The following is a 25273-nucleotide window of genomic DNA, read 5'->3' as shown; positions in this document are numbered from 1 at the left end:
GAACTCAAACCCTCCAGGAATCCTGCGCACCGCAGCGCAGACTCGGGCGTGGGCTGAGCCGCCGGCGGCGCCCGCCGGGGCCCCCGCCCTCCCGCGCCTGCTGAGCGGGCGCCCCAGGCTCGCGTTGCGCTGGCGGCGGTACCCCACGCGTGCGGCCTTGGGCCCGCGTCCCTTGGCCTCTGGGGAGCACGCGGGGTCATGCCCGTCCCCAGCCCCGGCCGCCGCGGCGGTCGCCGCCGCCATGACGGCCTGGCGCCCCAGCCCCGACCGCGCGGCCATGCGTGTGTTGACGGCGGCCTCTGGCGACGGCGTCTCCGGCACCGTCATCTGCGTCTCCAACAGCGGCGGGCGGGGGCGGGCGGCGGCCGAAGGCACGGGGTCTGTGAGCGGGGCGAGCAGGAAGGTCGAGGCAGCGTCCAGACTGTGCGCTGAAGAAGGAAGACATGGGTCGCAGCACGGTCCCAGTTCGATCCATGCCTTCGGTCGCCGCATGCCCAGCCGCAACACCTTGGGTGGTGCCTGGCCCTGAGTACCCTCTGAGGCAACAGCAGGGCCTGACATGCACAGATGCTCCCAAATCCGGCTGAGGGATGCATGCTCCCCCACCCCCCACCCCACCCACCTTCCAGCAGGGCGTGCATGGGCGATGCATTCTCATCCACTTCGTCGTCTCCCTCCTCCTCCCCGACTCCTTCGCCAAGCAGGTCCAGGTGGCCCGGCGCCCAGGCATCGCGCCCGCCGCCCGCCACCGCCACCTCCAGGCCGTGCTCCAGCAGCGCGCGCGCGCGGTCCACCAGCCGCGCCACCAGCGCGTCGCAGGCCGCGGCGATCGCCGCCCGGAACCGCGCGCACTCGCCCAGGTCTGCGGCGCACGGCTCTTCGTGGGGCCGGCCCGCCGCCGGCGCCGCAAGCCCCCTCAGCGGCGCCGGCCCTGAGCTCATCGCTCCACCCTCAAACACCAGGGCCTGCGCCACGCCCAGCGCATGCGCCAGCACGCCGCCCAGCCGCGCGCACAGCGTGCGCAGCGCGGGGCCCAGCGCCGTGCGCGCGCCCTTCTCCGCCAGCAGCGCGGCGACGTCCTCCACTGCCCGGCCGCCGTGCTGATCCTGTCCCAGCAGCGCATTGGCCACCACGTCGCTCGACACTGCGAGGTTGTCGGTGGGGTGTGAGTTGGGGAACTGGATCAAGAAGGTTTGAAGCAGGGATGCTGTGGGGGTGCACCGTCAGGGTGTCACAAGTACCTCCCCGCAGGGGCTTGTGGCGATGCGATGCAGGGATCCAGGCAGCCGCCCTCTTGCCACCCTGCCCTGCGCCTGGTGCTTGCAGGTGAGCCTGTGCTGTCCTGGGCGCTCTGCCTCATCAGACACAGCAACGCCCTTGACAGGTCTCTCACAAGCCCTTCTCACAAACACCCACCACGACCCCGTGCCCAGGCATGCACCCGCAGCGACACCCTCACGACCTGATGGCAGCTCCAGCGCCTGGACCACGGCCCGGAACTCGGCCAGGGCCCGGGCAAAGGCGGCCGAGCCGTATAGGCGCAGCTGCGCGCCCGTGGCGTCCGTGGCGTCGGCGGCGTCTGGGGCATCCGCCTCGCCCGCCGTCCGCCGTCCGCCGCCCCCCCCCACGCCGACCAGCACGGGCCACTCCGCCCCCGCTCCGCGCGCTCCTGGGCGGCGGGTCGGCCGTGGCGGGCCGGCGACGCGTCGCAGCCGCCGCCCAGCACCGCGCGCGCCGCGCGGTCGACGGCCACGACGCCGGCGAGCGCGGCGCGTCGCAGCGAGCCCACGTCACACAGCGCGCGCACCCGGCCGTCCAGCGCCGCGCAGTCGGCGCGCAGCGCGGCGCAGCGCACCTCCAGCGCGGCCAGCGTGGCAGGGGCCGCCGCGCGGTAGCGCCGCGCCAGCTCTGCCTCCAGGAAGCGGCGCAGGGCGGCGAAGCCGACGCGGGTACCGAACCGCTCCTCGTCGAACCCGCCCGCCACGCCCTCCCGCAGGCCGCGCAGGACCTCGGCGTCCACGCCCTGGATGGAGGCGCGCCACTCGCCCGCGCAGCCCACCGCCCCGCGGTCCTGCAAGAGTGCATGTTGTGGAATACCAGGGTCGGACCTGTGCTGATCCCCTGGGAGCACATGGAGGGCCTGCCTCCATGCGAGCCCTCGTGGCAAGGGGGTCCCGCCGCGTCCCCTGAACACCTGGCCTCCAGCCCGCTGCCGCATCTTCAGGGGGGGCTCAACACCCCAAATCAGAGCTTGCATCCCATCAGCCCACCCAGAACCCTGCACATGTGACGATCAAGCAATGACATGCCGAGGATGCCTGCCTCTGAACCAAGGAACACCCTCCCCCCCTCTCCACACCGGATGACCTTGGGCAGGGCGATGAAGAAGGGCTGCACGCTGGGCGGCAGGTACCCCGCTGCCGCCAGGTACCGGTCCACCTCCCAGCGCTCCCCAAACTCTTTCAGCCGGTTGTCGAACTTGGAGGCCACGACCACGGTGCGGGAGAAGTCGGGGTCCACGTCGGTGAGCACATGCATCCACAGGCTGCTCGCCCACTCCACGCTGGACTGCTGCAGGAAGAGAATGAGGCGGTTGGAGGGGGCGCACTGCGCCTTGACCATGGCCAGGATGTCGTCGGGGGTGGAGGCCGCCTCGCCCTTGCGAGCCTGCGAGGCGGAGGGTGCAAGGTGGTGAGGATGGTGGGGAGGCGGTCACAACGATAGAACTCTGCAACGAGCTGAGGAAGTTGCATGGAATTAGCCCCGTGTCGCAACGAAACGCAAGGCCACTCGGGGTTGCAACAACGACAGAAACCCCAGTCTCAGGTACCTTGAGGATGAAGCCAGGGGTGTCGATGATGGTCAGGTTGGGGCAGTAGGCGTACTCGGCCCGCATGACGATGGGCACACTGGACACCGCACCCCCGACCTTTGCCAGGTGCTCGGCGGTGCGGTCCCGGATGGCGTCTGCCACGGCCGAGGGTGGTGCGATCACTGGCCCGTACTCCTCGCCTTCCTCGTCCTTCAGCCGGCAGCGGGGCTCCTCTGCCGTCGAGTCGTGCACCATCTGGACGATGAGGGGGCGCCGAGTGCCCATCTCCACCTCCCGCACGTTGAAGCGGAACTGCCAGGGATGGTGAGGGGGCTGTGAGGTGACAGGGCAAGCAGCGAGTTGCAATCTGGAATGCAATCGAAACAAGGTGGCCCGCTTGTCCCAGCGGAACGAAACTCCGCTCACCCCGAGGAAAGCTTCCAGTAGGGAGCTCTTGCCATCGCTCTGGCCGCCTATGGCCACGATCTCAGGTATCGGGAGGGACTCTCCAAACGCCACCGCGGCTGCCTGCAATCGGCTGGACGTGCGGAGGCAGGAGACGGGTGAGCCTTCGTTTTCGAGGAATCTACAGAATCAAATGCATGTGCACCATGCACTGCTGTTCCCACCCATGCACCTGTACGCCTCGTATCGAAGCCTGCTCGTGGCATTACCGTAAAGGTCTTCCGACCCATCGTCGACGGAAGACATTACCGTAGAGACCTGTGTTATTGTGTTTAGCGCAGGTCTGGCGGGGCGATCGTCACATCGTTGCGTCCGCGCGCATCCCCTCCATGGAGCATCCGTCGCGAGCTGCTATGCGTGATTCGGAACTCGAAAAGAGGAAAGCGCCTCGCCCTGCATCCGTTGTTACGCGAGGCACGGGCGATGCAAAGTCCGATTCGCGAATAATGCCTGATGAAGTTCATGGGCGGTGTGGGCATTTACTTCTGTAAGCTTACAAGGTGCAAATCTTAAACCTAGCCAACGGCCTGAAAGAATTCACACTAGTCATCCAGAAAGGGCGCTGCTGCGGCAGCCTTGCGTCCCGCTCCAGGGTCCTCAGAGGGAATGTCCACTGCAGGGATGGGCAGCCCATCTCTGAAACAGAGGAGGGACCTTTCCTTGGCCTTGGCCTCGATCATCACGTCCACCTCGGCCTCAAGCCCATACAGGTTCATGGGTCCCTTGATGTAGTCTGAGTGGGCGTGCGGGATGCGCCCCTCCTGGCTCTCGCTCCAGTGGACGACGGGCCTGATGCCCTTGGGCCAAGTGGCGATTGCTGCCCGCAGCGCCTCCTCCTGAGTCATGTCGCCTGAGGTGGCAAAGTTTGGGCAGGGATGATGAGTGCCAGGATCTGCATGCACTGCTGGTACGAACGGAACATATGGCATGTCATACCCGTACCACCATCATTACCAGAAACATAAGCACCCCAAACCCTCAGTCACCTTCGCAAAACTTCCAGTGGTGAAAGTCAAAGACGATGGGAACCCCGCAAAGGCGGTGTAACTCCAACAGGTCTCTGACGCTGTAGGAGTTGGGCCGGTCATCGTTCTCCACTGCGATAGAGAATGGAGTGCTTTGTTGACGACCCGCCTCACATGCAGATCACCTCAAATGGCTCAGCAAAGCATGCACGGCTGGCGCGCAGAGTCTGCCGCAGAATGTAATTGGGTTGCCTGGATCGAGCATCAGGCCCAGTTTCTAAGCAGGACCCCTTGACATGATTGTTGGTAGTCACCTGTCATGCGCAGACGGCAGCTGGGTGTGAGTCGGTTGTAGGCAGCCGCCCATCGCTCCATGGTGGCCTGCTTGTCGCCATACGATCCCCCCACATGGATGTTGATCTTGTTCCACACGGAGGGGGTGTCGTAGCCCATGAGGTCCAGGATCTGAGGGATGTGTGTTGAGCAGGGTGGGACTGAGAAGTTTGTGAAATAAGTGGAGGCTGCCTTGCCAGGGTCTGTACTCCCAAAAATTCGAGCAGAGTCTCGTTATTTCTGCTGCATAGTCGCTCTGAAAATAAAGGAATCCTGTGCTGGTACAACCAAATCATGCACATGCACCGCTCCCCATCTTGCTGCTGGGAACTCCCCAGCTGTGCGCGCCCAAGAAAAGACATTCCCACATCATCACCTGTGCATGGCCCTCCAGCTCGTTGATGCTCTTCTGGGTGAGCGCCTCCACTGGCCCGCCCAGTTTCACAAAGTGGGAGGGATGGAACGTCACGCGCTGATCGTAGGCTCTCGCCAGCTTCCCGGCAAAGGCCAGGGCCTGCTTGATCTCCTCATACTGGGGCAGCTCCTTGGGGTCAAAGGACCCCATCCAGGGCCAGATCACACTGGACATCCTGGGGAAAGCGGGAATGGTTGCCGGGGGGGGCAGAATCAAGGCTCCACTGTCCTTGCACAGGTACACCAGCGAGCGTGGTGCGGTGGGTCCAGAGTAGGAATCTCCCACACTCCGCCTACGTGCCCAGCAGCCTTACCTGAAGAAGCGGATGCCATGCTCCTGGTTCCACTGTATCAGGCGCGCAAGATCCCTGGAGTTGGCCAGGCACAGCTCCCCCAGGTATGGAAGCCCTTTCTCATCCAGCGTCCGCTTGATGAGGTCCCTTTACAGGATAGTATGATGCTCTGGTTCAAGCTGCAGGGTGGCAGGGGTGATGCTCCAACGACACTTGACACACACCTTCTGCACCCCTTGACTCACCTGCTGGTGAAGATGGGAGGCTTGAGCTCACGCAGAGCACAGCACAGGCAGGCATACCCCAAATTGGGAATGGGCCGAGGCCCTGGGACAAAATCCTTGAGCCCCTCCAGCAGCTCTGGCGTGGGATCTGTGTAGGAGTGTGGAGGGTGTGAGGCAAGGGCAGAGCAGCACGACCTGAAAACAAGGGAAGCCTTCAGCACAGAACATTACAAATCAGCTGATGAAAAGCTGCCCCCCTACCGTTCCCACCTCTCACCCGTGAACGGGAGTGGATCCGGCTCCTTTTTCTTGCGTACAGCCTTCTTCTTCACCACCTGCGTGGCTGCCACCTCGACACTTGCTCCTGCGTCATCCAGAGACAGCGAGTCTTCCGTCTTCACTTCCACCTTTATGCTCTGTCTGACGCGCTGGGTGATTTTCTTTGTTATTTTCGACGGGCTGCCTTCTGTGTCTGCCAGCACGTGGGGCTCCGGATCTGGCTTTACTGCAGCCTTGCCTGCCCTCGGCGCCTTCTTCTTTGCACTACCCTCCGGCTCCAGATGCTCACCCTTCACTGCTGGCTCTGTTGTGGCAGAGGTGGGTGGCAATTCAGCATATCATCTGCATACCCTACAAAATGACCACCAAATGCAACCAGGGACGCCATGAAATTATGCTCACGATCTCAGCGCACCTTTGGCCTTCCGGCCCCTCTTCGCTTTGGGTGTTGGCACTGGCTCTATGATGCCATTCACCGAGCTGGCATGGTCTGGAATGTTCTCCTGATCTAGAGCGCCGCCCAAGTCCTCTGACTTTACAAGTGGAACAGAGGCTCTGGGTGCCAGTCTCCTGGACTTTGACTTGGGTGGCTCGGTGCAGAACTCTGATGGTAGCTCCACATCAAGCATTATGTCTTGAACTAAAGATGCAGCTGATGATGTTGTCTTACGTGTTCTGGCCATGTATGAATGTGTGAGGTACTGCCCCACACAGGGCCCTCCTGAGGATACTCGAGAAGCAAAAGGAGGATTAAGTTTGAGGGGCCTGACACATCCAAAAGGGTAGCGAGGTGATGCATGAACAGAATGTCACAGGAGTATAATCACATCATGCCTTGAGTCATGAGATTCCCCTTGTGTCAGCATAATGTGCAGCCACACACCTTTGCGGCTTGAGCCTCCACAGAGGGCAAGCGCGCGCCTCAAGAGCCCCGCCAGCCCCACACCCGCCAAACTCGCCTGCGAGACATGCGAATATCTGATTTTAGTCATGCACACACAATAATGATACGACTCAACATGGATAACGACCATCGGCTCACCAGGACCACTCGGGCACAACGAGAGGGCTCTGCTGCTGGCCACAGGTGTCGGTGGAGCCCTACTGAATCAAAGAATGGTGCAGGCTCCTTCGGAATGCTACTTCGTTTAGGTAATGATTTGATATGTTTTAATGCACGGGGATGCCGTCATCGAATCGCTGTTGGAGGTGTTTCCCGAAAATTGGAGGTATTGCCTGGCCCACATGGAGGGACTTCGCGCCAGCTTCGAGGACTAGCTGTTTGAACTGCACGGGAGGACAAATGTCTACCAACGATAATCAACAGTTATCGTGTTAATAGATGAAGGTGTTCGCATAGCGAAGCGACTGCAACGTAAGCTCACACCTCCCAGAAGACGATACGAGACATTTCTGTGCAATTGGCAGTGCCTGCCGTCTTGACTGGTCCTGTTTATAGGGAACCAGGCATTCATTATGAAAGTGGCTACGAGCACGTGAGCCCCGAAGTCCAAGCTTACCATAGGCAGTACCTTCCAACACGACCTCATAAACATGTTCCCTTTGATGATTGTACACGATGTTCTGAAAACCCTCGATGGAACATTTATTCAACGACAGCAATTCATCTGCAGTCATTGGAAATTTAGTCACATAGTTTTGTAGTATAAATTGCCAAGGACCCACTATGTGTACCCTGGGCCGCCTGGAAAAGGGATGTCACCACGCAGTGCCAGGAGCGCAGTCAGCCCACCTCCAGCCTCGACCATGACATCTGCTCGTCGTCCAAACAAGTTGATGGGTCCTTTCACGTACTTTGCATGGGAATGAATCCTCTTGTTCCAATCTGTTTCACTGTAGTGTACCACCGGCACCTCGCCCCTTCTGTGGAAGGTGTCTGTTGCCGCGAGGAATGCCTCCTCCTCCGTCATGCCATCTGTATGCGAGAAGGGGATCCTTGGTGGGTATTTCAGGAGCCAGTTGGAGTGGCAGACTGTGTGACTGGAGTAACTGCAGTCCTGGATGCTGTATGGAATGACTTGACGCCCACGTCACTCCCTCAGAGGCAGCGCGCAACACTTTGTTGTTCACCTGGGTTCAGGGGATGATGATGTAGGTCGTCGACGATGGGCACACCCGTGGCATGGCTGAATGGCAAAAGGTCTTTGATACTGAATTGACCCTTGAACTCGTCGTTCTCAACTGCATGCGGGATGGTGTGGAGGTCATCTGTGAAGATTGCCGTCTATCGGAGATGGCATTGCAATCTATGCTGTCAGCTAACAAATACAACATGGCTACCACGCAAACGCCCATCATTCTCACCCTCTGAGTAATTGTGTCCTCGGCATAGTGACCCACCTGCAATCGAGGCTCGACAGCCGGGACTCAACCACCGAAGATTCTTCTCCAGCTGATCTAGAGCGCCGCCCTTGTCTCCAGGGAATCCCCGCACATGCATGACAATTTTGTTGTAGACCCCCGGGCGGCACCCCATTAGGACCATCATCTGAGCGGGGAGGGCGAAAAGACATGCACGTATATACTTTGTTCATGGAAGCGGCGTTCATGATTCGAGTGTCCATTCGATTTCTAAACTTGCATCAACGATGGGCCACCAACCCATCGATACTGACTTGATGGAGAGCCTCCAAGCGAGCGACGCTCGAACGTAAAACGGCCTCATGAGGACTTGCGAGACTCGTGGTGATGTCACTATGTAACGTCATACGGATGCCTGCATGGCTTGCAATGTCCTTTATGTCCCGGAAGCCGGCCCCTATCTGTGCATGTTGAGGCAGATCTGAGACTGGGATGTCTCCTAGCGTAATCAATAAATGAGGTAGCCTGCAGGGATGTGTAGAAGAGCATTGCGGCATGGAAATTCTCCAGATACAAGACTTGGAAGAGATAGACGTCGAGTGGGCTGGGCCCTGAACAATGGCATTCCAGGAGGCGGACCTGAGCAGGGTAATGTTCCTGGCCGCCGCCTCCTCCACGGTGGCTCGAAGCTTCTTCAGTTTGAGGAGGAGTTGGTGACCGAGGACGCAGATCTCCTGCTTTTGCGTCAGTGCATGCCGTTGCCTGTAGTCCGGCCATTTCGAAGTTTGCCAGGGTGTTGCAGCTGATGCGGACCGTTGTAGACACAGCTCTGCGCGGGGCAGCGACACATTTTCTTGGGTCATTCTCATAGTCAGACACATCCTTTCTCACCTAGGGTAGAGCTCAGCAGCAACGTCTTGAAAAGCCTTGACTTTAGGGGAGTCCACTTTGTACCCGAGATTGGCGAAATCTGTGGATTCTACGGCAAGAAGCGACTGGATGAGTTGGTGTGCGGATAATGTGCATGCAGCTGGAGGTGAGCACTGACCGTCCCACAAGAGAGCAACTGTGGCTTGATGAACCATTCAACCGCCACAGACACCTTTTATTTTATAAGTCGGACTCGTATCTTTAGAATCATTTACCGGCAAGACGAATCTGCGCCGGATCGTGCTTGGGGTGAATCGGGGCATTTCAACCGGGTACCACCCTGCCATTGTAGATACCTACAGATTCCCCAGAACACACCTCGACTCCTTCTCATGAGGCTTCACAAGCTCATTGGTTGGAACCACTATCGCTGGAACAGGAAGTGACCGTTTCCCTCGGTTGTACTCTGCAAAGGTGGCCATCGTGCCCCTGTGGGACGATCGGGCCAGCGCCGTCATGTTTTGTACGGTCATGTCGGAGAAGTCGCGCAGAATTTCGGATCTCGACGATCCCAGGCTGGAATGAGGTCACCACTTGAATTGAGACGATTGCGCCCTTTCACTAAGAGTTTGTCTACTGTAATTCTCATTTCTGGAAAAGTCGTGATTTTTTGCTCGGGAATCGCACGGCCTATGTTCCCTCGAGCTTGCAAATGCTGGCGCCGCCATCCCGAAACGCCATCGTTTGTGAGGATGATGACGTGGACGATGGAGCACACTTTCTGGGTCCGCATTGCTCTTGAATCCAAGTCGAATATCCATGCTTCGTGCTTCATTCCTCCCAAACTTGCCCCAGGCCGAGCAATGGCTTCTGGACACAAAGTCCCCGGTGCGATCCAGCTGCTCCTGTAGAAACAAATGCATGAGATGCCCCAAATGTATGCAAGAGGGCCCAATGCACCCAGACCGAGGGCTCTTGCCCTTCTACATCAATCGGGCAGCAGCCACAGGTGTCGCATTGTGGGGCGCCCATGCGGGCAGTTCCAGGGCGATTTGAGGCCAGCCAGGGTGCTCACCACTCGCTGCATGGTGCTGTGGGACAGGTGCTTCCCGATCATGATGGAAGAACGGCAGGCCCTGGATGCCAGGACGGCCCGAACTCTGTGGGAACGGTGCCAACGCATGGGATGCGTGAAGCGAGACGCAAGTCTTCAGAAAGAGTCTGTATCAGTTTCTGCATTCGATAGTGGTCAGCTCATCTTAAATGTGAAAACTTCAGGGGCTGGAACGGCCCATGAGCTCCCCCAGCCAACCCACCTGGAGGGCCGGAGTAGGCTCCCGGGAGTTCTGGAAGGGGTGCCGGCATGCAGCCCTGCCTCCACCAGACCTATGAGCTCTTGGACGTCTGCCTCTCCAAATACCACCCCCTTGCTGCATACAGAGATGGGGATTATTGATTGACAGTTCAGGACTGGGACGCTGGTCAACAGTGTCACTGCAGATCTGGTCGTCCCTGCAGCAGGACCGGAGGTCAATACCATTCATGCGTGAGATCCCATGAGACCCATCCCAGGGACGTCGACAAGCTCCCCACCTGAAGGGAACAGCCGAGAGGGCCAAATGACCCTGTGCATCGTCGACAAACTCAAACCCATTGGCCTTGAAGACATCCAGGTTCTCCCTGGCACATACAGGAGCATGGGAAGTGAGTGTCAGATGCGTTGAGCATGGTCAGCAGATCAATCCATTGCAGATAGAATGTGCTCCTGTGTCTCACATGGAAAACTCCTAGGAGCTTGGAACACTTGCAGACAGAATGGCAGGGCCCGTTGCCTCACCGGACATGCAGCTCCTCCAGGGGGGCAAGCTCCAGGCGCCGAGGCTGGAGCAGCGGCTGGCAGTTCAGCTTCAGGGAAGCTTCCAGTCGCTCAAAGTTGGCCTTCTCGTCTGGAAGATGGAGAGGGGTATGGGTGTGGCGGCTTGGTCGAGGAGCACAGGGAGCACTCTCCTCGGCACGGACCGTGACCCAATCCATTCTTGTAGGAATGGCACATACCCACACAGCCTGGTATATGTCTTGGGGCACTGTGATGCAAAGCAAAATTAGTCCATCGGGCACCCGCACCAGAGGCATGCTGGTCGATGATGAAGAGATCCCGACCCAGGCGGGCAATGATAAAGCCCAGGTTGAACTGCCCCAGGATTTGCATCCGCGCAAAGTCGGCCTTGACAAAGACACGCTCCAGCTCACGCTCTGTGTTGGGGAGGGAGGATAATGGGGAAGTGGGCTGGCTTGGGAGGGGTCCAAGGCACTACCATGGATGACAAGTTGAGGCTTCAGCAACGCCACAACCAGCAGATATCTGGCCAAAAGACTGCGACGCCTCCTTGCGCCCTTGACACCAGGCCCGCGTTCGGTTCCCCCAGCCTTCACAAGCCTGCCATGCCATGGCAGGCCCCCCCTCTCCCCTCCGCCAAGTCACCTGCGGCAGGGTCGGCGGTGTCAGTCCCTGCATCACTTGCTGCAGCCACAGCACACCTCTGCAGCGTCGCGGCCCGGAAGCGCGCTTTCTTCCCAGTGTCCTCCCTGTGGCCTGACTGCCGGCGGGCCTCCTCGCTCCTGCGCCGCAGAGCCTCCAGGTCCACACGCATCTTAAGCGGCCCTGCTTGCCGGCTCAGAGGCGGCGTGAAGACAGGCGGCACCTCCTCGTCCTCTGATCCCCCTTTGACCCCTCCGGTTTCCTGAGCCGCCGTGTCTTGCTCCGCCATTTCCACCTGGGGGTCATCCCCCTCAGACAGGTCGCCATCGGTGTCTGCGGCGCCCAGGCCTGCTGGCGTCGCAGGGTCCCCGGCCTGAGAGGGTTGGGGGGACGGGTGCAGCCCCTTTCTGCTCGGCTCGGCTGGCTGGTCATCACTCTCCGAGGGCTGGGACTCCTCTTGCCCAAGGCTTCCTTGGGCCGCCTCATGGACCGGCGCAGGGCCCTGGGCTGCCGCCCTGGTCAGCGTGGCAGCACAGACCCCTGCCACGTCTGCAGGCTGCTCCCGGTCTGAGCCGTCTTGTGTAGACATGGGCTCGGGGTCGCTGACGCTTGTGCCCCCGGGCCTGGCCAGCCCACTTGGTGGAGATGGGGTGGGCAGGAAACCAAACGCGGCCAAGGGGCCCATCCTCATCGGCCTTGGCAGGCTCTGGGCAGGCTCCCCCGCCCTGCCAGGGGCGGCTGTCACGGCGCCTGAGCCAGCCTTCCTCCCGCTCCTTGCCCCTGGCATGGCGAACGACGCGAGGCCCGGCGCGACGGGGCTCCCGGGGCCGAGGGCGCTGGGCCTCCCTGTGTTGCCCGGCCCAGCGGTCTGCTCCTCCTCCTCCCCTCCCTCCTCCTCCTCTTCATCGTCATCATGACCAGCGCCGTCCCCACCCTGGCTGTCCTGGCTGGGGGGGGTGAGGGAGAGGCGCTGCCGCTTGACGGCATGCAGCCCGCTGGTGAGGGGCCCGGGCACGCTCTTCCCCGCCCCATTCACGGCAAAGGTGTGCCTGGACGGCTCCCACAAGGCCTGGAGCGCCTGCGGGGGGTGGGCCAGGTTGGTGCTGGAGGGAAGTGTGAGCGTGGTGGTTGGTTTCAGGGCAGGGGTATGCGCGCCAGGAATCCAACACGGCTCTCACACACAGGGTGGTGACAGATGTGCAGAGTGACTTGAGCTGCTCCAGATCCTGTGCGCCTGGATGACAAGGTGTCAATCCCCCACCTCACCCCACACCACCCACAAAAGCCACAAACAGACCTCCTCCCTCGGAGCCGCACCTCCTTGAACCGTGCCAGCAGGGCGTTTTCGCCGTGCAGCGCCACCTGGCGCTTGTTGGGCGCCAGGTTGATGTCGTAGGCGTCCGTGGGCAGCGCCAGGTCCAGCACCGCGGAGGGCCGCGCGTCGGCGCTGGCCTGGCTGGAGAGGGACCTGAAGGCCTCGTTCAGGGCCTTGGCGAAGCGGGGCAGGTCCACGGGGCGGCCGTTCAGGGAGAAGAACTGCCGCTCGCCTGCAGCAATGGGAGGGAAGAGGTGGAGGGCAGGGCTGAGGAGGGGGCATTGCACTGGACGGGGGATGTATAGGGAACGATGCCCGCAACAACCTCTGCATGCCAAGATGGGGGGGGTTCTCGCAGGGGGCGGCCGAGGTCATGCCATGGGCCCCTTCATGGCCGAGACCTACTATCCTCCTGCCAGGCTTCAGCTGGCCCCCCCTGACCGAGCCTGGCCCTGACGCCCTCGTCCGCCCTTGACGTGCCAGGCTGGCGGAGACATGGTCCATCCGCATACAACACAACCATCCCTCGATCCACCGCACCTTGCATCCGGCCGCCCATGCCCGGCCGCGACACGTACCCCGTGACCCTGAACGAGGGGTCGGTCTGTTCAGTGCCACCCTCCCGCCCCTCCTCCGCATCTGCGCTGCCACCACAAACATCCTCGGACAGGTCGGCGGAGAAGGTCTGCAGGCCTGCTGCTGCTTTAGGCCCAAACACGGCGATGACGTCGCTCCAGGCGTCGGTGGAGCCCTGGGTGGCCACCACCGTGGCACGGGGCCCGCTGCCCTGCTGGTGGGTGGCGATGAGCCGCACGCCACGCGCCACCAGCGCGTAGGCCTGCAGGCAGTGCGTGAGCTTGGAGAACTCGCGCCTCAGGCCGGCCTTGAATTCACGGTGCCTGGGCAATAATGTGGGCGGGAGGAAAGGGGGGAGACGGGGGTTTCCAAGGTAGCAGGTTGATCGGCCGAACGAGGAGAGTGGTGTGCTTGCTCCAACTCCCCACTTCCCAAATCCCAGCCCGCACAGCCCGCCCGCCCGCACATTCAATCTCCAATCTCCCTCTTCCTCAGATCGTGCGCCTCATGGCCAACCACAGACCAACACGAGCCCTCTCACCTGACGGGGAGGCGGGCAAACAGGTTGCGCACCGCCACCGTCGTGCCCACGGCCCTCGGCACGGCGGCGCGACCCGCCAGCCGGCCCCGCTCGTCAAACTCCAGCCGGGTGCCGGCCGCCTCGCCGGCGGTGCGGGTGACGACAGAGACATCTGCTACCGTGCACAGGGAGGAAAGTGCCTCTCCCCGGAACCCATAGCTGGAGAGGCCCTGAGATTGGTTGGTGGTGGGCCGAGGCGCGTCGGCTTGGGGTTGTGAACTGAAGCCAGAACGATGGATTGGGCGCAATGAGGGCCAGCTTGTACCATGGACCCATCAGCCCAGACCTCCCCTGTTCCACGTATATACTCAAGACGGCTGGAATCAAATTCACACAGACCTGGAGATCTGTGAACTGGGAGATCTTGGAGGTGTGGTACTTGAGGGTGAGGGCCTCGTAATCGGCAGGGCTGACCCCAGTCCCATTGTCTGCCACCTCGATCAGCTCAGAGCCAGACTCCTTCAGCTTCACCTATTGATGAATATTTGGACAGCGGCGCGTGTGTGCACAGGGAGCCACACTGGACGCCTTGGCATCAGTCTAATTTGTATGCGCTGGGTCCTTGGGGTGGGTCCTTTGGGTGTAGATGCGTGAAACTCATCATGCACTTCCGGTCTGATACCTCGATGGCAGTCGCTCCTGCGTCCAGGGCATTTTCTAAGAGCTCCTTCACTGCGGTGGACAGGTCCAGGATGACTTGGCCCGAGCAGATGCGATGCACCGAGGTCGCGTCGATGGCTCGTATCGAGGGTGCCATGATTGTCCAGGTGCACCTTTTCGAAGAGGCCTGGCGCCACCTTGTGGCATGGGCGATTCACCTATTAGCCCATTGGATGTTCAATGCAAAGGCGCGCAGGCTCCTTGTGCCTTGCATGTGCATCGGCTTGATAGACGAGCCTGACGATTTCGAACGCGCGCGCGAAGACGGAGGTGGACCATCTCTACACCATTTCCCCTCCCTACACAACCGGTACACAACGCGCCACCCCATCCAGTGTCTAGGTGTAGCAATACAACGAATGTGCCATCAACTTTACGCTTCAAGTATCTCAGCACTACAAAGGATAAATGGCAGAGGGTTGGCAGCCCAGCACCGACATGGCTGAGTCAGCACGCCTGCTCCACAAGCCTGCTGATGCTCAGAAATCGGCGTCCGTGGTGAAGACATGCTGCTCGCCGCGTACCTCGCCGTTGGCCACGGCCGCGCTCCGCATCACCCCTGCCCGCTGGTACTCCCCGACCCGCCGCTCGAAGAAGTTGGTCTTGCCCCTGGTTGATGTGAGGGGTGGTAACGATGTTGAGGGCGCAAAAGGATCAGGTCAGCTTGGTCAGCAACAAGCTCTCGCACAGGCACGCACGCCTTCCCTCTACATGCCCATGGCCTGAGCCGCTGTCCCAGGCACCCAGTACTCACTGCAGGGATATCTGGTCCATGAAGTCAAAGGGGTTGACTGAGCCGTAGAGCTTGTCACAGCCCAGGGCGACAAGCAGGCGGTCCGCCACAAACTCGATGTACTGCAGGATGGACAGTGGGAGCGAGGGAGCGGGGTTGAAGTGCTCAGCCATGCGAGTTGCATGCCCTCCAACCCCTTTCCGCGGGTGCCACACCCTGATGTGCCCCTCGGCCCTTCTGCAATACGAGCTGGTCGTCACACATCCCGTCCTACGACGCACGCCACCATTGCAGACAGAGAGCGCGACGCCTCCCACCTCCCCAACCCCACTCAGCGGCACCCACCTGGCCCATGGCCTCCGCGTTCATCCCCACCAGCGCCACAGACAGCGCGTCGCAGAGAAAACCGCGCTCGAGCGTCACTGCCTCGGCCACGATGGCGTGCACGAGGGTTTGGTCCAGGGGGTGCCTCAGGCGGCGGTACAGGAGGCAGGCAAAGTCGGTGTGCAGGCCCTCATCACGGGAGATGAGCTCGTTTGAGAAGGTGAGGCCGGGCATGAGGTGCCGCTTCTTGAGCCAGTAGATGGCACAAAAGGAGCCGGAGAAGAGGATGCCCTCCACGCAGGCAAAGGCCACCAGCCGCTGCGCGAAGCTGGACCCGCTGCCGATCCACCTGAGGGCCCACTCCGCCTTTTTCCCTGTGTTGGGGTGGGGGGTGGGGGGGAGCGTGACACTGTGTGTTTGTGCTTTGACATGGATGTGCTCCCAGAGACGGGAGTGGTGGTGGTTGAAGTAGAACCTGCTGAGTGACCCGGGCAAAGAATTCAACAGGGGGTGCCGATGGGACAGATTCGTTTGTGGCCTTGGTTGCAGCGCATGCTGCCATGTATGCGAGCGACATAATCACTACAGGGAAGTCAATGAGTGGCAGAGATGGCCGGAGCTACCCTATTCCCAGGCAAACACATTGTTGTAAACCTACTCCATTCCACAGTACCAACTAAGGATTGCACATGGCGACTCACTGACGCAGGGGATGGTCTGGATGGCACGGAAGAGGCCGTCTCGCTCGACAGGGTCCAGGATGTACGACTCCAGCAGCAGGCCATACATCTCGCTGTGCACATTCTCGATGGCGGCCTGGAATGCGTAGAATGCACGGGCCTCAGGGATCTGCACCTCTGCACAGGAAAGGCAAAGGGGGACAGGGATAGGCAGGAGTGAGAAGTGGGCAGGGCAAGAGCTATATGGAGATCACGAGGAAAGACCTGCCTTCTGGTAAATGGCAGCGGGATATGGCCTTCAACGCAGCAGCCCAACAACCCCAATACTCCACACTGTCCTCATCATCACGTTATCTCCAGGCGGTGCTTGCACCAGTCTAGTTCTCCAAGGTGAAACAAGAGTTTCACACATCATCGGACAGGCGAATGTGACCCCCTGACATCCGCCAGCACGCAGACTACAGTCTCTACCATCCACCTGCGCCCCACCTTGCATGAAGCGTGCAGATAGGTTCTCGAGCACGATACCGTCGGAGGCCGCAAAGAAGGCGAGAATGTAGGAGATGAAGTGGCGCTCGTCGTCGGTCAGTCGCACCCAATCCCGCATGTCGGCGGATAGGTCCACCTCCTCCACAGTCCAGTAGCTGGCTTGGGCCTGCTTGTAGAACTCGTAGATGTCGGTGTGCCTGTTGCAGTGAGGTGATAAGGGGGGAGGGGCTGAGGGGCCGCCATGGCAGGGGGCACATGTAGCTTGCATGCGAGGTGGCCACACCCAGGCCTCCCATCCACAAGCAACATGAAATGGCGCAGGGTTGCGCCGCTGGTCGGCCATGCTCACTTGACGGGGAGCAGGCAGAAGCGCTCATCATTGTCCTGGAGGAGAGGCTCCTCCGCCTCGAATGTCAGCTGCCGGGCGGTGAAGTCATCCGTGGGGAAGCGACGCCCAGCCCCTACCAGGCCCAGGTCCACCTGGTTGGCCAACACCACGGGGCTGTCAGGTGACGAAGACCGATTTTGTGACTTTTCTGTGCTTTGCGGGGGGGTAGAATGAGCAAATGCTGCTGGGGCAGTGCGTGCGCCCTCTTCCTTCTCGCTGGCGACCATCGCCGAGGGGCGGGAAGGTGGTCCTGCGGGCAGATGCGCCAATGCTTCACTGATTCTGTTCAGGAGCTTAAATCAGTGTATAGAGCCGCGGTGCGCGAAAGTCCACAGGAGTATAAGGTATGTGTGAGGTGTGCTGCTCTTTGAGGGCGGCATGCATGCGGGGCGTGGTTTGCTCATCTCTATCGCATCACACAGTCTCGTTTGTACCGGCATGTATGATGCGTTCTGCCCGCCGTAGGGCGAAGATGAGTCTTTTAGGCACTAGTCATCTCTTTCCAGGCTTGAATACACCCATGGGGGCATGCAAGAGCAAACGACCTGAAGGGAGCAATGCGGGTCACAGTGCCAAGACAGCCCTAACTTATACATATCTCCTCTCCCCTTCCTCTGAGACAGAATGCTTGGATCAAACCGTTACCCTCGCCAGCCTCAAGAACGGCAGCCCATTCTTTGATCTGGGGCATAAAGGAACCCAAAGAAAATTACAACAATACCCAGATCCGTGACAGAATCCAAGAAAAAACTCGCACTGGGGAGAGCAATGTGCAATGTGTCTTGCGGTTCCCCTGATTCTAGGGAGAGGAGAAGGGACAAAATGGAGAATCAGATCCCGTACACCCTCCAACCCACGGGATTGACGGAGAATGTGTGCATGGAATGTCATCGAATATTCTCGAGTCGCGGAATCACTGGACAGGGTCTCCTATCTACGATATGAGATTCCGGGTTTAGCGTGTTTGTCCTGGCTGAGAAGCAGCGAGCGACTTCCCCTTTTCCCCACGGACCCACGTGGCTCCCACCCACGGGCACGTTTCGTTGGAGCTCTTAATATTCTCCGCGTCCTCGAAGTTGGCATATTCCCATCCCCGGTGCCGATTCGGTGCTTGCGCCAAGATGCCATATTCTATACACTGATTAACATTGTAGTTAGCGGGAGAAGAGACGGGTCAAGATGCTTCTAGCGCCTGCTCTGGTGGCCGCCCCAACCTCCCTCCTCAACCCCCTGCGACGGAGTGTGAGCACCACCGCTGTTGCCTCTGCCAGCTTGAATTTGAGTCAAAACATGGCTGTGGCGCACGGCCCACTCGTGAGTACGGTCGAGGACGGCAGGACCCTGGCACGCGACGTTGAGCCCTTGCTGGTAAGCCGTTCGGCTGGCAGCTTGGCACCACGGGTTGGGGTTCAGTGTCCAGATTGGTCCGTGCTGATCCCGGGGCTTCCTCCGGATCGAGAGAGTGGGCTTGGGCCCCTGTTCGGGACCCCCAACGCGTCTCCGCGCCGGAACGGACCCGTTTCGGAGCTGCAGGCGTGCCCCACTCCGGTAGCCGGACCAACAGATTGCAACCTTATCACGTGGTGCAGGGCAAGCCAGGGACCGGTTTCGGCAGGCTCCTGGACTACAGATCCAATGTGGTCGCCCTGGGCGGCCATCGCGGGTGAGATGGGTGGTCGGGAATGATTTTTTTTCTGAGGCGGTAGTATGCGCATGGATAATTCGCTCGGTGGGATGACGGTTGGGTCCCCGAAGCCTTGCCTGGCGGCACCTTCCTTTCCATTCCCACCGCCGCTCGCCCTCCATCTGTCCTGCCTCAGGGATGCTCACCCCCCCTCCCCTGGTTCACATCCATGCACAGCCTGGGCGCGAATTACTGGGACAGCGCCGCCTCGCCCACCAAGCCCTCGGCCCTGCGCTTCCCCGTCCGCGAGAACACCATCCCTTCCTTCCTGAAGTCTGTCGCCGCGGGCGCCAGCTTCATCGAGTTTGACGTCCAGGTGACGGGCGACGGCGTGCCCGTCATCTGGCACGACAACTACGTGATCACGGGCACGCCTGAGGCCCCCATCAACCGCCTGATCGCCGACCTGACCTACGCCGAGTTCTGCGCGCTGGTGCCCACCAGCGCCGACCTGCCGCTGCAGAAGGCGGGCCAGGTGGCGGGGCTTCGCGCCGAGGACGCGGCGGCCGCGGAGCGCGCGCGGCGCCGCACGCGCCTGCTGCGCGCGCTGGGCGGGGACGAGCCCGCCCACCGCGACGACCCCACCCTGGCCGGCTGGGAGTGTGACACCGAGGAGCGCCTGCCCTCGCTGGCGGAGCTCTTCGCGGCCATGCCCCCACACGTCGCCTTCGACATCGAGGTCAAGGTGGCCGTGCCCAGCCACCGCGCGCACACGCCCTCCCGCGAGGTCGACCGCCTGCTGGGGCCCATCCTGGCGGGCGTGGACGCAGCGCAGGCCGCGGCGCGCTCCGCGGCCAGCCCCCGCGCCGCGTGCTCTACTCCTCCTTCGACCCCGACGTCTGCGCGGAGCTGGCGCACCGCCGCCCCGACGACGCTGTCATGTTCCTGTCCGGCGGCGGCGCGTATCGCCACGCCGACCCGCGCCGCACCAGCTTTGCGGCCGCGGTGGCCTGGGCCGCCGCCGCCGAGCTGGCTGGCGTCATCTTCCACGCGGGTCGCCTGCGCGCCGAGCCGGGCGCGGTGCGCGCCGCGCTGGACGCGGGCCTCCAGGTCATGACCTACGGCCTGGACAACGTGGACGCGGAGTACGTCCAGGAACAGTACCGCGCCGGAGTGCACGGCGTCATCGTGGACGACGTCAGCCGGGTGGTGGAGGCGCTGACGCAGGCGGGCGCCGGCGGGCCGTCGCGCGGCGCCTCGCCCCCGGCCGTGCACGCCGCACCCGCCGTCTGACGGCGGGCTGGTTGCGCCGACGCCGGGGCGACGCAGGGGGGTTGCGCCAGCCCCTGCGTGACGACGGGCGGCCGACGATGGGCGGCCGACGCCGCCCGGCCACCGAGCGCCGACCTCACGACCCCATTGCCCCCACACTACCCGTCCACATAAGTGGCCGACCCAATTTTTTAGTAAAAGGGAAGAGAGCTCAGTGGTACCTGTTTGTTCCTCCTTTTGCCGTGCACCCCCCCACACAGACACGACTACCCTCCTCCCTGTGCACCACCTAGCGACAGCAAGATAACATTTGTGTGAGTAATGCTTTTGTCTGCACCGCTGCCACGTCTGATCCCATCCTCAGGTAGTGATTGTAACATCATTTTTACCCAATCACATGGCGCGAGCACGGCCTCGTGAGAATCGGAAAGGGGTTGTCCATGGAAACCTTGTGGTTGCGGCAGAAAACAGGGAGATCTCGCTGGCGCAGGAGGGCGCAGGGGCACGATTCTCACTACAAACACCCAGCTGAAGAGTCTGGCGCGCATGGTGGGGCGTCAACCCAGAAACAAGCGTCTAATCCCTTCACAGGCACACTTGTGAAGCGCAGCGGGCGAAGTCAAGGACTCGGCACGGGGGTCTCGACTGTCGACTCCATGGAAAAGTCACCGCTGGTGGTGCTGCCTGACGGGGTCACGGCCCCCGTCGACAGGTTTCTAGATGTGCCAGATGGGCAGCTGGTCTCGTCTTTCGAGTGTGAGCACCCATGCCGACACGGCTGAGCCTGCGCCCGGCCGCATGGACAAGTGGTTAGGGCTGTCCAGACACCGCTCTCACTCGCCCACTCTCACCCCCAAACCGCCCATGCCCAGCCGCCTCGCCTCCCCCCACCGGTGATCGTTCCTTGATGCATATATACGACATCATGCAGCGCGTCGTGCTTCAGGAGGACGTCCAGATCAAGCGGTCCGTGCAAGTGGGAGGAAGGGTTTTGTGGTGGACAGCTCCTTGGTCCTCCTTTGTGGGCATCCGGAGGGGCATGCCGCCTACACCTCGGTGAAATGCTAAAGACCTGGTCATTCCTTCTCCAAACCTGTTTTCCACCACTCTTTCCTCTTGGCAGACGTCTGGAGGATGACTTTGCATACTTCTCGGGAATGGGCCAAGGGAGCAACGTGACGCTGGGATCCAGCGACAGCGCCGACTCTGCAGCCACCCACGATTGTGAGGCCCGATTCCTCAACAACTTCCTGCATCTGGCAAACCGTGCTCACTTCAGGGTCCTGAATGTGGGGGAGCTGGAAGCAGCCTTTGCAGATGATTTCTTGGTGCGGAGAAGGCAACCTCTGGGTGAAGGGCCTGGTTGCTCTTGGGTCGCAGAATTGTGAGGCAGGTATTCACCCATTGCCGCACGGCTGGATGCCGTGCAATACTTTGTTCTGAGCAAATACTTGGAAAATGGACCTACACGATCCGACAAGTCTGAATGAAATGATGTCCATCCGCGCCTCTGGTTTGTGCATGCAGCGCTCGTCATCGTGATGTGCTGACCTCTCTCCCTTCCCTGCTTTCACAAGTTCACGCTGCCAGTCACCGTGAACTATGATGCGATGGACCCTGGGCTTCTCTCTCGGTACTGGGAGAGTCGGCCGGAAGCTGCCGCAGCATCTCGCTTGCCGGAGCCTCTGAGCGACCGCGCTATCATCCTGCACCGTGGCGTGGATATGGTGGGGTTGGCTCATAATGGGATAGTGGGTTGGAGAAATCACGTGCTTCGTACTGTTACTGGGCATTTGGGGAGGTGAATGATGCAGCGTGCCTGCCTCTGCCCAGTGGACCTTGGGGATCCACATGCAAAGTGCTTGAGCAAATGCAATCCCAAGCCCCGAAGTCAAATGATTAAAAGCGCCTTGCACCCACTCTGACCCCCCCTAGGTCACGGTAGAGGATCAATTCATCCAGCAGAAGATCGACTGCCTAATTTCCTTCTACATCCTCCAGCCCCTTTGGACCGCGCTCATCTCCGTCGCCCGCGTGTTTGGCGCAGACAAGGAGCTGCAGGAGAAGGCACCTCCGGGCCTGGGCGACAGCCCCTACGTCCAGCCGGATGCCTCAGACACTGGGAAGCAGTCCTCATCCGGCTCTGAGAGCCCCGTCAAGTCGTCAGAGGACCTCGCGGAGTCCAGTCAGCGTGCGGGGCCCCGGCACAACTGGATGCTGGACCGCCAGACTTTCCGAACGTGGGTGAAGCCCCGGGAGCAGGCGCTGTTTGGGAGGGGTTTGGGAGGGGGGCTTGGGGGACAGGGGAGTCTGTCCCTTGTCAGCAAGTGCTCCGGGTTCTGATCACTCTGGGTTGATCTGGAAAGTGGTATGCTAGAATCCACGGTGCCTTGTGCAGCAGCTGCAACTGCTCTATGAATGCCTTGCTGACACTTCTTACATGGGTGGCGTCTCACATTTTTACCTTTCATGTAGTATTCACAAGATGCATACTGGGTTTCTATTCGACTCTACCTCCTCCCTCCCCTCATGCAGTGTGTTCCCAAACGGCAAGGCGGTGCTGAAGCAGCTCTTCAAGCCGATTGCTCTCCAGGAGGTCTGCCTGCGAGACATCATCTTGCTGTATCGCCCAGCCATGGCCAAGGACGGGGAGGAGCCAAAGGACGTGCCTCTATGGAAGAGAGGTGGCCAGGTGGAAGGCATGGACAGGGTGCGAGGGGTTTGTGGTTGGGGCCGGGTGAGCTTTTGGCTTGGAGGTGGCCATGTGCAGGTTCCCTCGCCCCCACAGATTTCCATCACCAGAGTACGCTTTCCTCACCCACCGCCTCGCGCTCCATACCTTCTGAACAGGAGATGCTGAAGCAGACGATGGTGCTGAAGCGCTTCAGGTCTGTCCCCCTGGCAGACCTGGAGATGATGCTGCCCGACAAGACAGTGTACATCCCCCCCAATCAGTACGTGTCGGTTGGCATCACCGTCATCTCCGGCCTGGTGGCCCTGCTGACCACCTTCCTCCAGGTCAGGCCACGAGGGTGGCGGGTGGGGCAATTATTCTTGACGGGGTGTTGGTGTGCTTGCCCCAGGGACTCAATCACCTTACACCAAGTGTCCATGATTCCCGGCAGCAAGGTTCGCTCGCTCTCCACCCCCCCTCCCCCGCCGCGCCGCAGTCTGAGTCGATGGGCGTGATCTTCAGCGGCAACCTGCTCAAGGCACTGGGCGGCATCCTTCTGTCTCGAGCCGGCCAGGTGGCCATGCAGCTGCAGGCGGAGAAGGCGTCTGTTTCCCAGCAAATGACCCAGGCAAGGGACTGACGGTGCCCTGGGGTGCACTGTGACGGGGTGATGGTATGTGACGCTGGGTGACCCATGCTGCAGTGGCCCAAGAGTGCCTGGGGCCATGGCCGACGTCCCCACTACCCTCCCACCCATACACACGCTCACCGCCGCCAGATGATGTATGAGAAGACCCTGGCTGCACAGCAAGCCGTGCTGTCGGGCCTCACCGACGAGGTCACCCGGTGAGCATGGGGATGACAGATCGGCCGGTGCTCGTGGGCGTGCGCAGACGCTGGTGTCCCTCCCCGCGTATCCCTGTGCGTCGGCGGGTGTCTGAAGGAGAATGCTCCCTTGACAACACCACAGGCAGCGCGTGCGCGAGCTGTTTGTCGCCTACTGCGTCCTTGAGCAGGCCAAGAAAGCCCTGGCCAGTGAGTGGGGTTTTGGAAGGTACCTCTCCAGCTGGCACTGCAACGTTCTGTACGGTGCCGACTTGCACTGCGCTGCATGATTGCCTGGGCGGCATGGATCTCTGGGTCCATGGCAGCCATCCGAGTCCCTCTACCAGTCCGCCGCTCCCGAAATCCCCTCTCCGATTCCCCCCCCTCCCCCCCCCCCCTCCCTCGTGCAGCCGAGGACTTGGCGACGGCCTACGCCGAGTACCTGAGCAAGACCTTCGACGCAAACGTGGAGATGGATGGCGAGCACACGCTGCGCACGCTGCGCACCTGGGGCCTGGTGAAGCAGGCGACGGACGGCGCGTGGCTCGCCATCCCCGCTGAGCGTGCGGAGGAGGCGCTGGGCCGTGTGTGGAACGACCTGTACACCTACAAGCCGGTAGGACTGGAGGAAGGGAGTGCATGGTGATGTGCGTGTGAGTCACAGGTGCTCTGCTGTCGACATTTTGTGCGCACGCACCCAGTCCGTCCCTCAGCTGGCTCTCCTCGGCAACCCCTGCAGGGCGACAGTCCTGACGACTGGCAGACCAGCACCACCACCAATGGCGTGGTGGCGGCTGCCGGCAGCTCGAGCAGGGCCACTGCAATCTTGCGTCCGCCAGGCGGGACACAGGCGGCAGGCTTTGGGGGGAACCGGAGAGCCAGTCGCCGCACGCATATGGCGCAGCTCCATGTGTCAGGGCCTGCACGGCTCGCCGCGTGTGCTGCGAGCACGCTCAGGAGTCCTCGTGCCTACGGTCCCCGTTTCTTATGACCATCTCGACCAGCACGCTTCCCCTTAGACATGGCTCCTGGGGTGCCGTGCTCCCAGAAATTTTGCTGTGATCCGATGCATGCCGTATGTATGTAAAGACTGCAGGGACGGGGCATGGCTGTGTCACGGAGCCCACAGCTCGAGAGCCTCGAGCTTCTCGTGCACGTTCCTGGCTCGCATGACACTCAGGCCGCAGCCGGTTCCTCCAGGCCCTGCCTCTCCACCGCCCTGAGCATGGCCTCCAGCTTGGCAGGGCGGCACGCCAGCAGCCCCGGGGGGGCGTCGACAGCAGGGTCGTCGGGGCGCGAGAGTGCAGCCTGGAGCAGCCGTGTGGCAGCCGGTTTGTCCAGTGCGGCCAGGCCCATGAACGCCTGCAGCACGGGCAATGTTGGGGGCGGGATGTGGGGATGCTGCAGGCCCCCATGGGCCCTTGAGACCGCGAGGTGATCCAAGGTGACGAGATGCCCCAGGCCTGTGATGGCACATCGCTTCATGGATCATGGAATGATCAAGGGCTCTGATGAGGCCCTCCCCTCTCTCCTGACGCATCGCCCTCCATTTATCCTGGGTTTTCATCTCCCCCCAAAACTGTGCCCACCTTTGTGGCGGCTTCCTGCAGCCGCAGCTCGGACCCACCACCGAGCCAGGCGGCCACGGCCTCGAGCAGGGCTGGCGCCTCCGGCGCC

General features: G+C 61.3%; 7 protein-coding genes across 7 annotated transcripts in view; 2 read left to right on the top strand and 5 right to left on the bottom strand.

Annotated features, from left to right (window-relative positions):
- F751_3127 (Dynamin-like protein C) overlaps nt 1–3523 on the bottom strand; it is a gene marked incomplete at both ends in the record, with an annotated part of 5265 nt that extends 1742 nt beyond the window's left edge. Inside the window, 9 exons of the mRNA XM_011398995.1 lie at nt 148–179; nt 623–862; nt 950–1144; nt 1460–1669; nt 1954–2071; nt 2368–2667; nt 2831–3124; nt 3239–3350; nt 3450–3523. Of these exons, the coding sequence (XP_011397297.1) occupies nt 148–179; nt 623–862; nt 950–1144; nt 1460–1669; nt 1954–2071; nt 2368–2667; nt 2831–3124; nt 3239–3350; nt 3450–3523 (1575 nt within the window). The remainder of the gene's footprint in view (nt 1–147; nt 180–622; nt 863–949; nt 1145–1459; nt 1670–1953; nt 2072–2367; nt 2668–2830; nt 3125–3238; nt 3351–3449) is intronic.
- F751_3128 (hypothetical protein) lies at nt 278–529 on the top strand (the record flags this gene model as incomplete). The annotated part of the gene is made up of 1 exon (XM_011398996.1): nt 278–529. One exon carries the CDS (start codon nt 278–280, stop codon nt 527–529), a length of 252 nt encoding a protein of 83 aa, XP_011397298.1.
- A 296-nt stretch (nt 3524–3819) lies between the features above and the next one.
- On the bottom strand, nt 3820–6414 carry F751_3126 (UV-damage endonuclease; the record flags this gene model as incomplete). The annotated part of the gene is made up of 8 exons (XM_011398994.1): nt 3820–4127; nt 4264–4374; nt 4557–4707; nt 4952–5165; nt 5304–5429; nt 5528–5654; nt 5784–6089; nt 6201–6414. The coding sequence occupies 8 exons, from the start codon at nt 6412–6414 to the stop codon at nt 3820–3822; spliced, it is 1557 nt and encodes a 518-aa protein (XP_011397296.1).
- A 4396-nt stretch (nt 6415–10810) lies between these two features.
- On the bottom strand, nt 10811–14684 carry F751_3125 (Mismatch repair endonuclease PMS2; the record flags this gene model as incomplete). The annotated part of the gene is made up of 9 exons (XM_011398993.1): nt 10811–10923; nt 11102–11230; nt 11460–11804; nt 12390–12534; nt 12774–13003; nt 13312–13670; nt 13889–14097; nt 14267–14398; nt 14550–14684. The coding sequence occupies 9 exons, from the start codon at nt 14682–14684 to the stop codon at nt 10811–10813; spliced, it is 1797 nt and encodes a 598-aa protein (XP_011397295.1).
- A 382-nt stretch (nt 14685–15066) lies between these two features.
- On the bottom strand, nt 15067–17428 carry F751_3124 (Putative ribonucleoside-diphosphate reductase small chain B; the record flags this gene model as incomplete). Its single annotated transcript, XM_011398992.1, has 6 exons — nt 15067–15196; nt 15342–15442; nt 15666–16018; nt 16346–16501; nt 16814–17010; nt 17163–17428. 6 exons carry the CDS (start codon nt 17426–17428, stop codon nt 15067–15069), a joined length of 1203 nt encoding a protein of 400 aa, XP_011397294.1.
- A 952-nt stretch (nt 17429–18380) lies between these two features.
- Nucleotides 18381–24242, top strand: F751_3123 (Glycerophosphodiester phosphodiesterase gde1; the record flags this gene model as incomplete). The annotated part of the gene is made up of 15 exons (XM_011398991.1): nt 18381–18443; nt 18791–18864; nt 19063–19360; nt 19499–19645; nt 19735–20031; nt 20397–20461; nt 21221–21425; nt 21675–21824; nt 22033–22364; nt 22633–22807; nt 22948–23115; nt 23268–23378; nt 23550–23617; nt 23742–23806; nt 24007–24242. 15 exons carry the CDS (start codon nt 18381–18383, stop codon nt 24240–24242), a joined length of 2454 nt encoding a protein of 817 aa, XP_011397293.1.
- A 530-nt stretch (nt 24243–24772) lies between these two features.
- The window catches only part of F751_3122 (hypothetical protein), a gene marked incomplete at both ends in the record, with an annotated part of 7101 nt that continues 6600 nt past the window's right edge, over nt 24773–25273 (bottom strand). Inside the window, one exon of the mRNA XM_011398990.1 lies at nt 24773–24958. Within this exon, the coding sequence (XP_011397292.1) occupies nt 24773–24958 (186 nt within the window). The remainder of the gene's footprint in view (nt 24959–25273) is intronic.

This window comes from Auxenochlorella protothecoides, assembly GCF_000733215.1.
Source record: "Auxenochlorella protothecoides strain 0710 unplaced genomic scaffold scaffold33, whole genome shotgun sequence".
Taxonomy (NCBI): domain Eukaryota; kingdom Viridiplantae; phylum Chlorophyta; class Trebouxiophyceae; order Chlorellales; family Chlorellaceae; genus Auxenochlorella; species Auxenochlorella protothecoides.
This window is presented reverse-complemented; position numbering and strand designations above follow the sequence as displayed.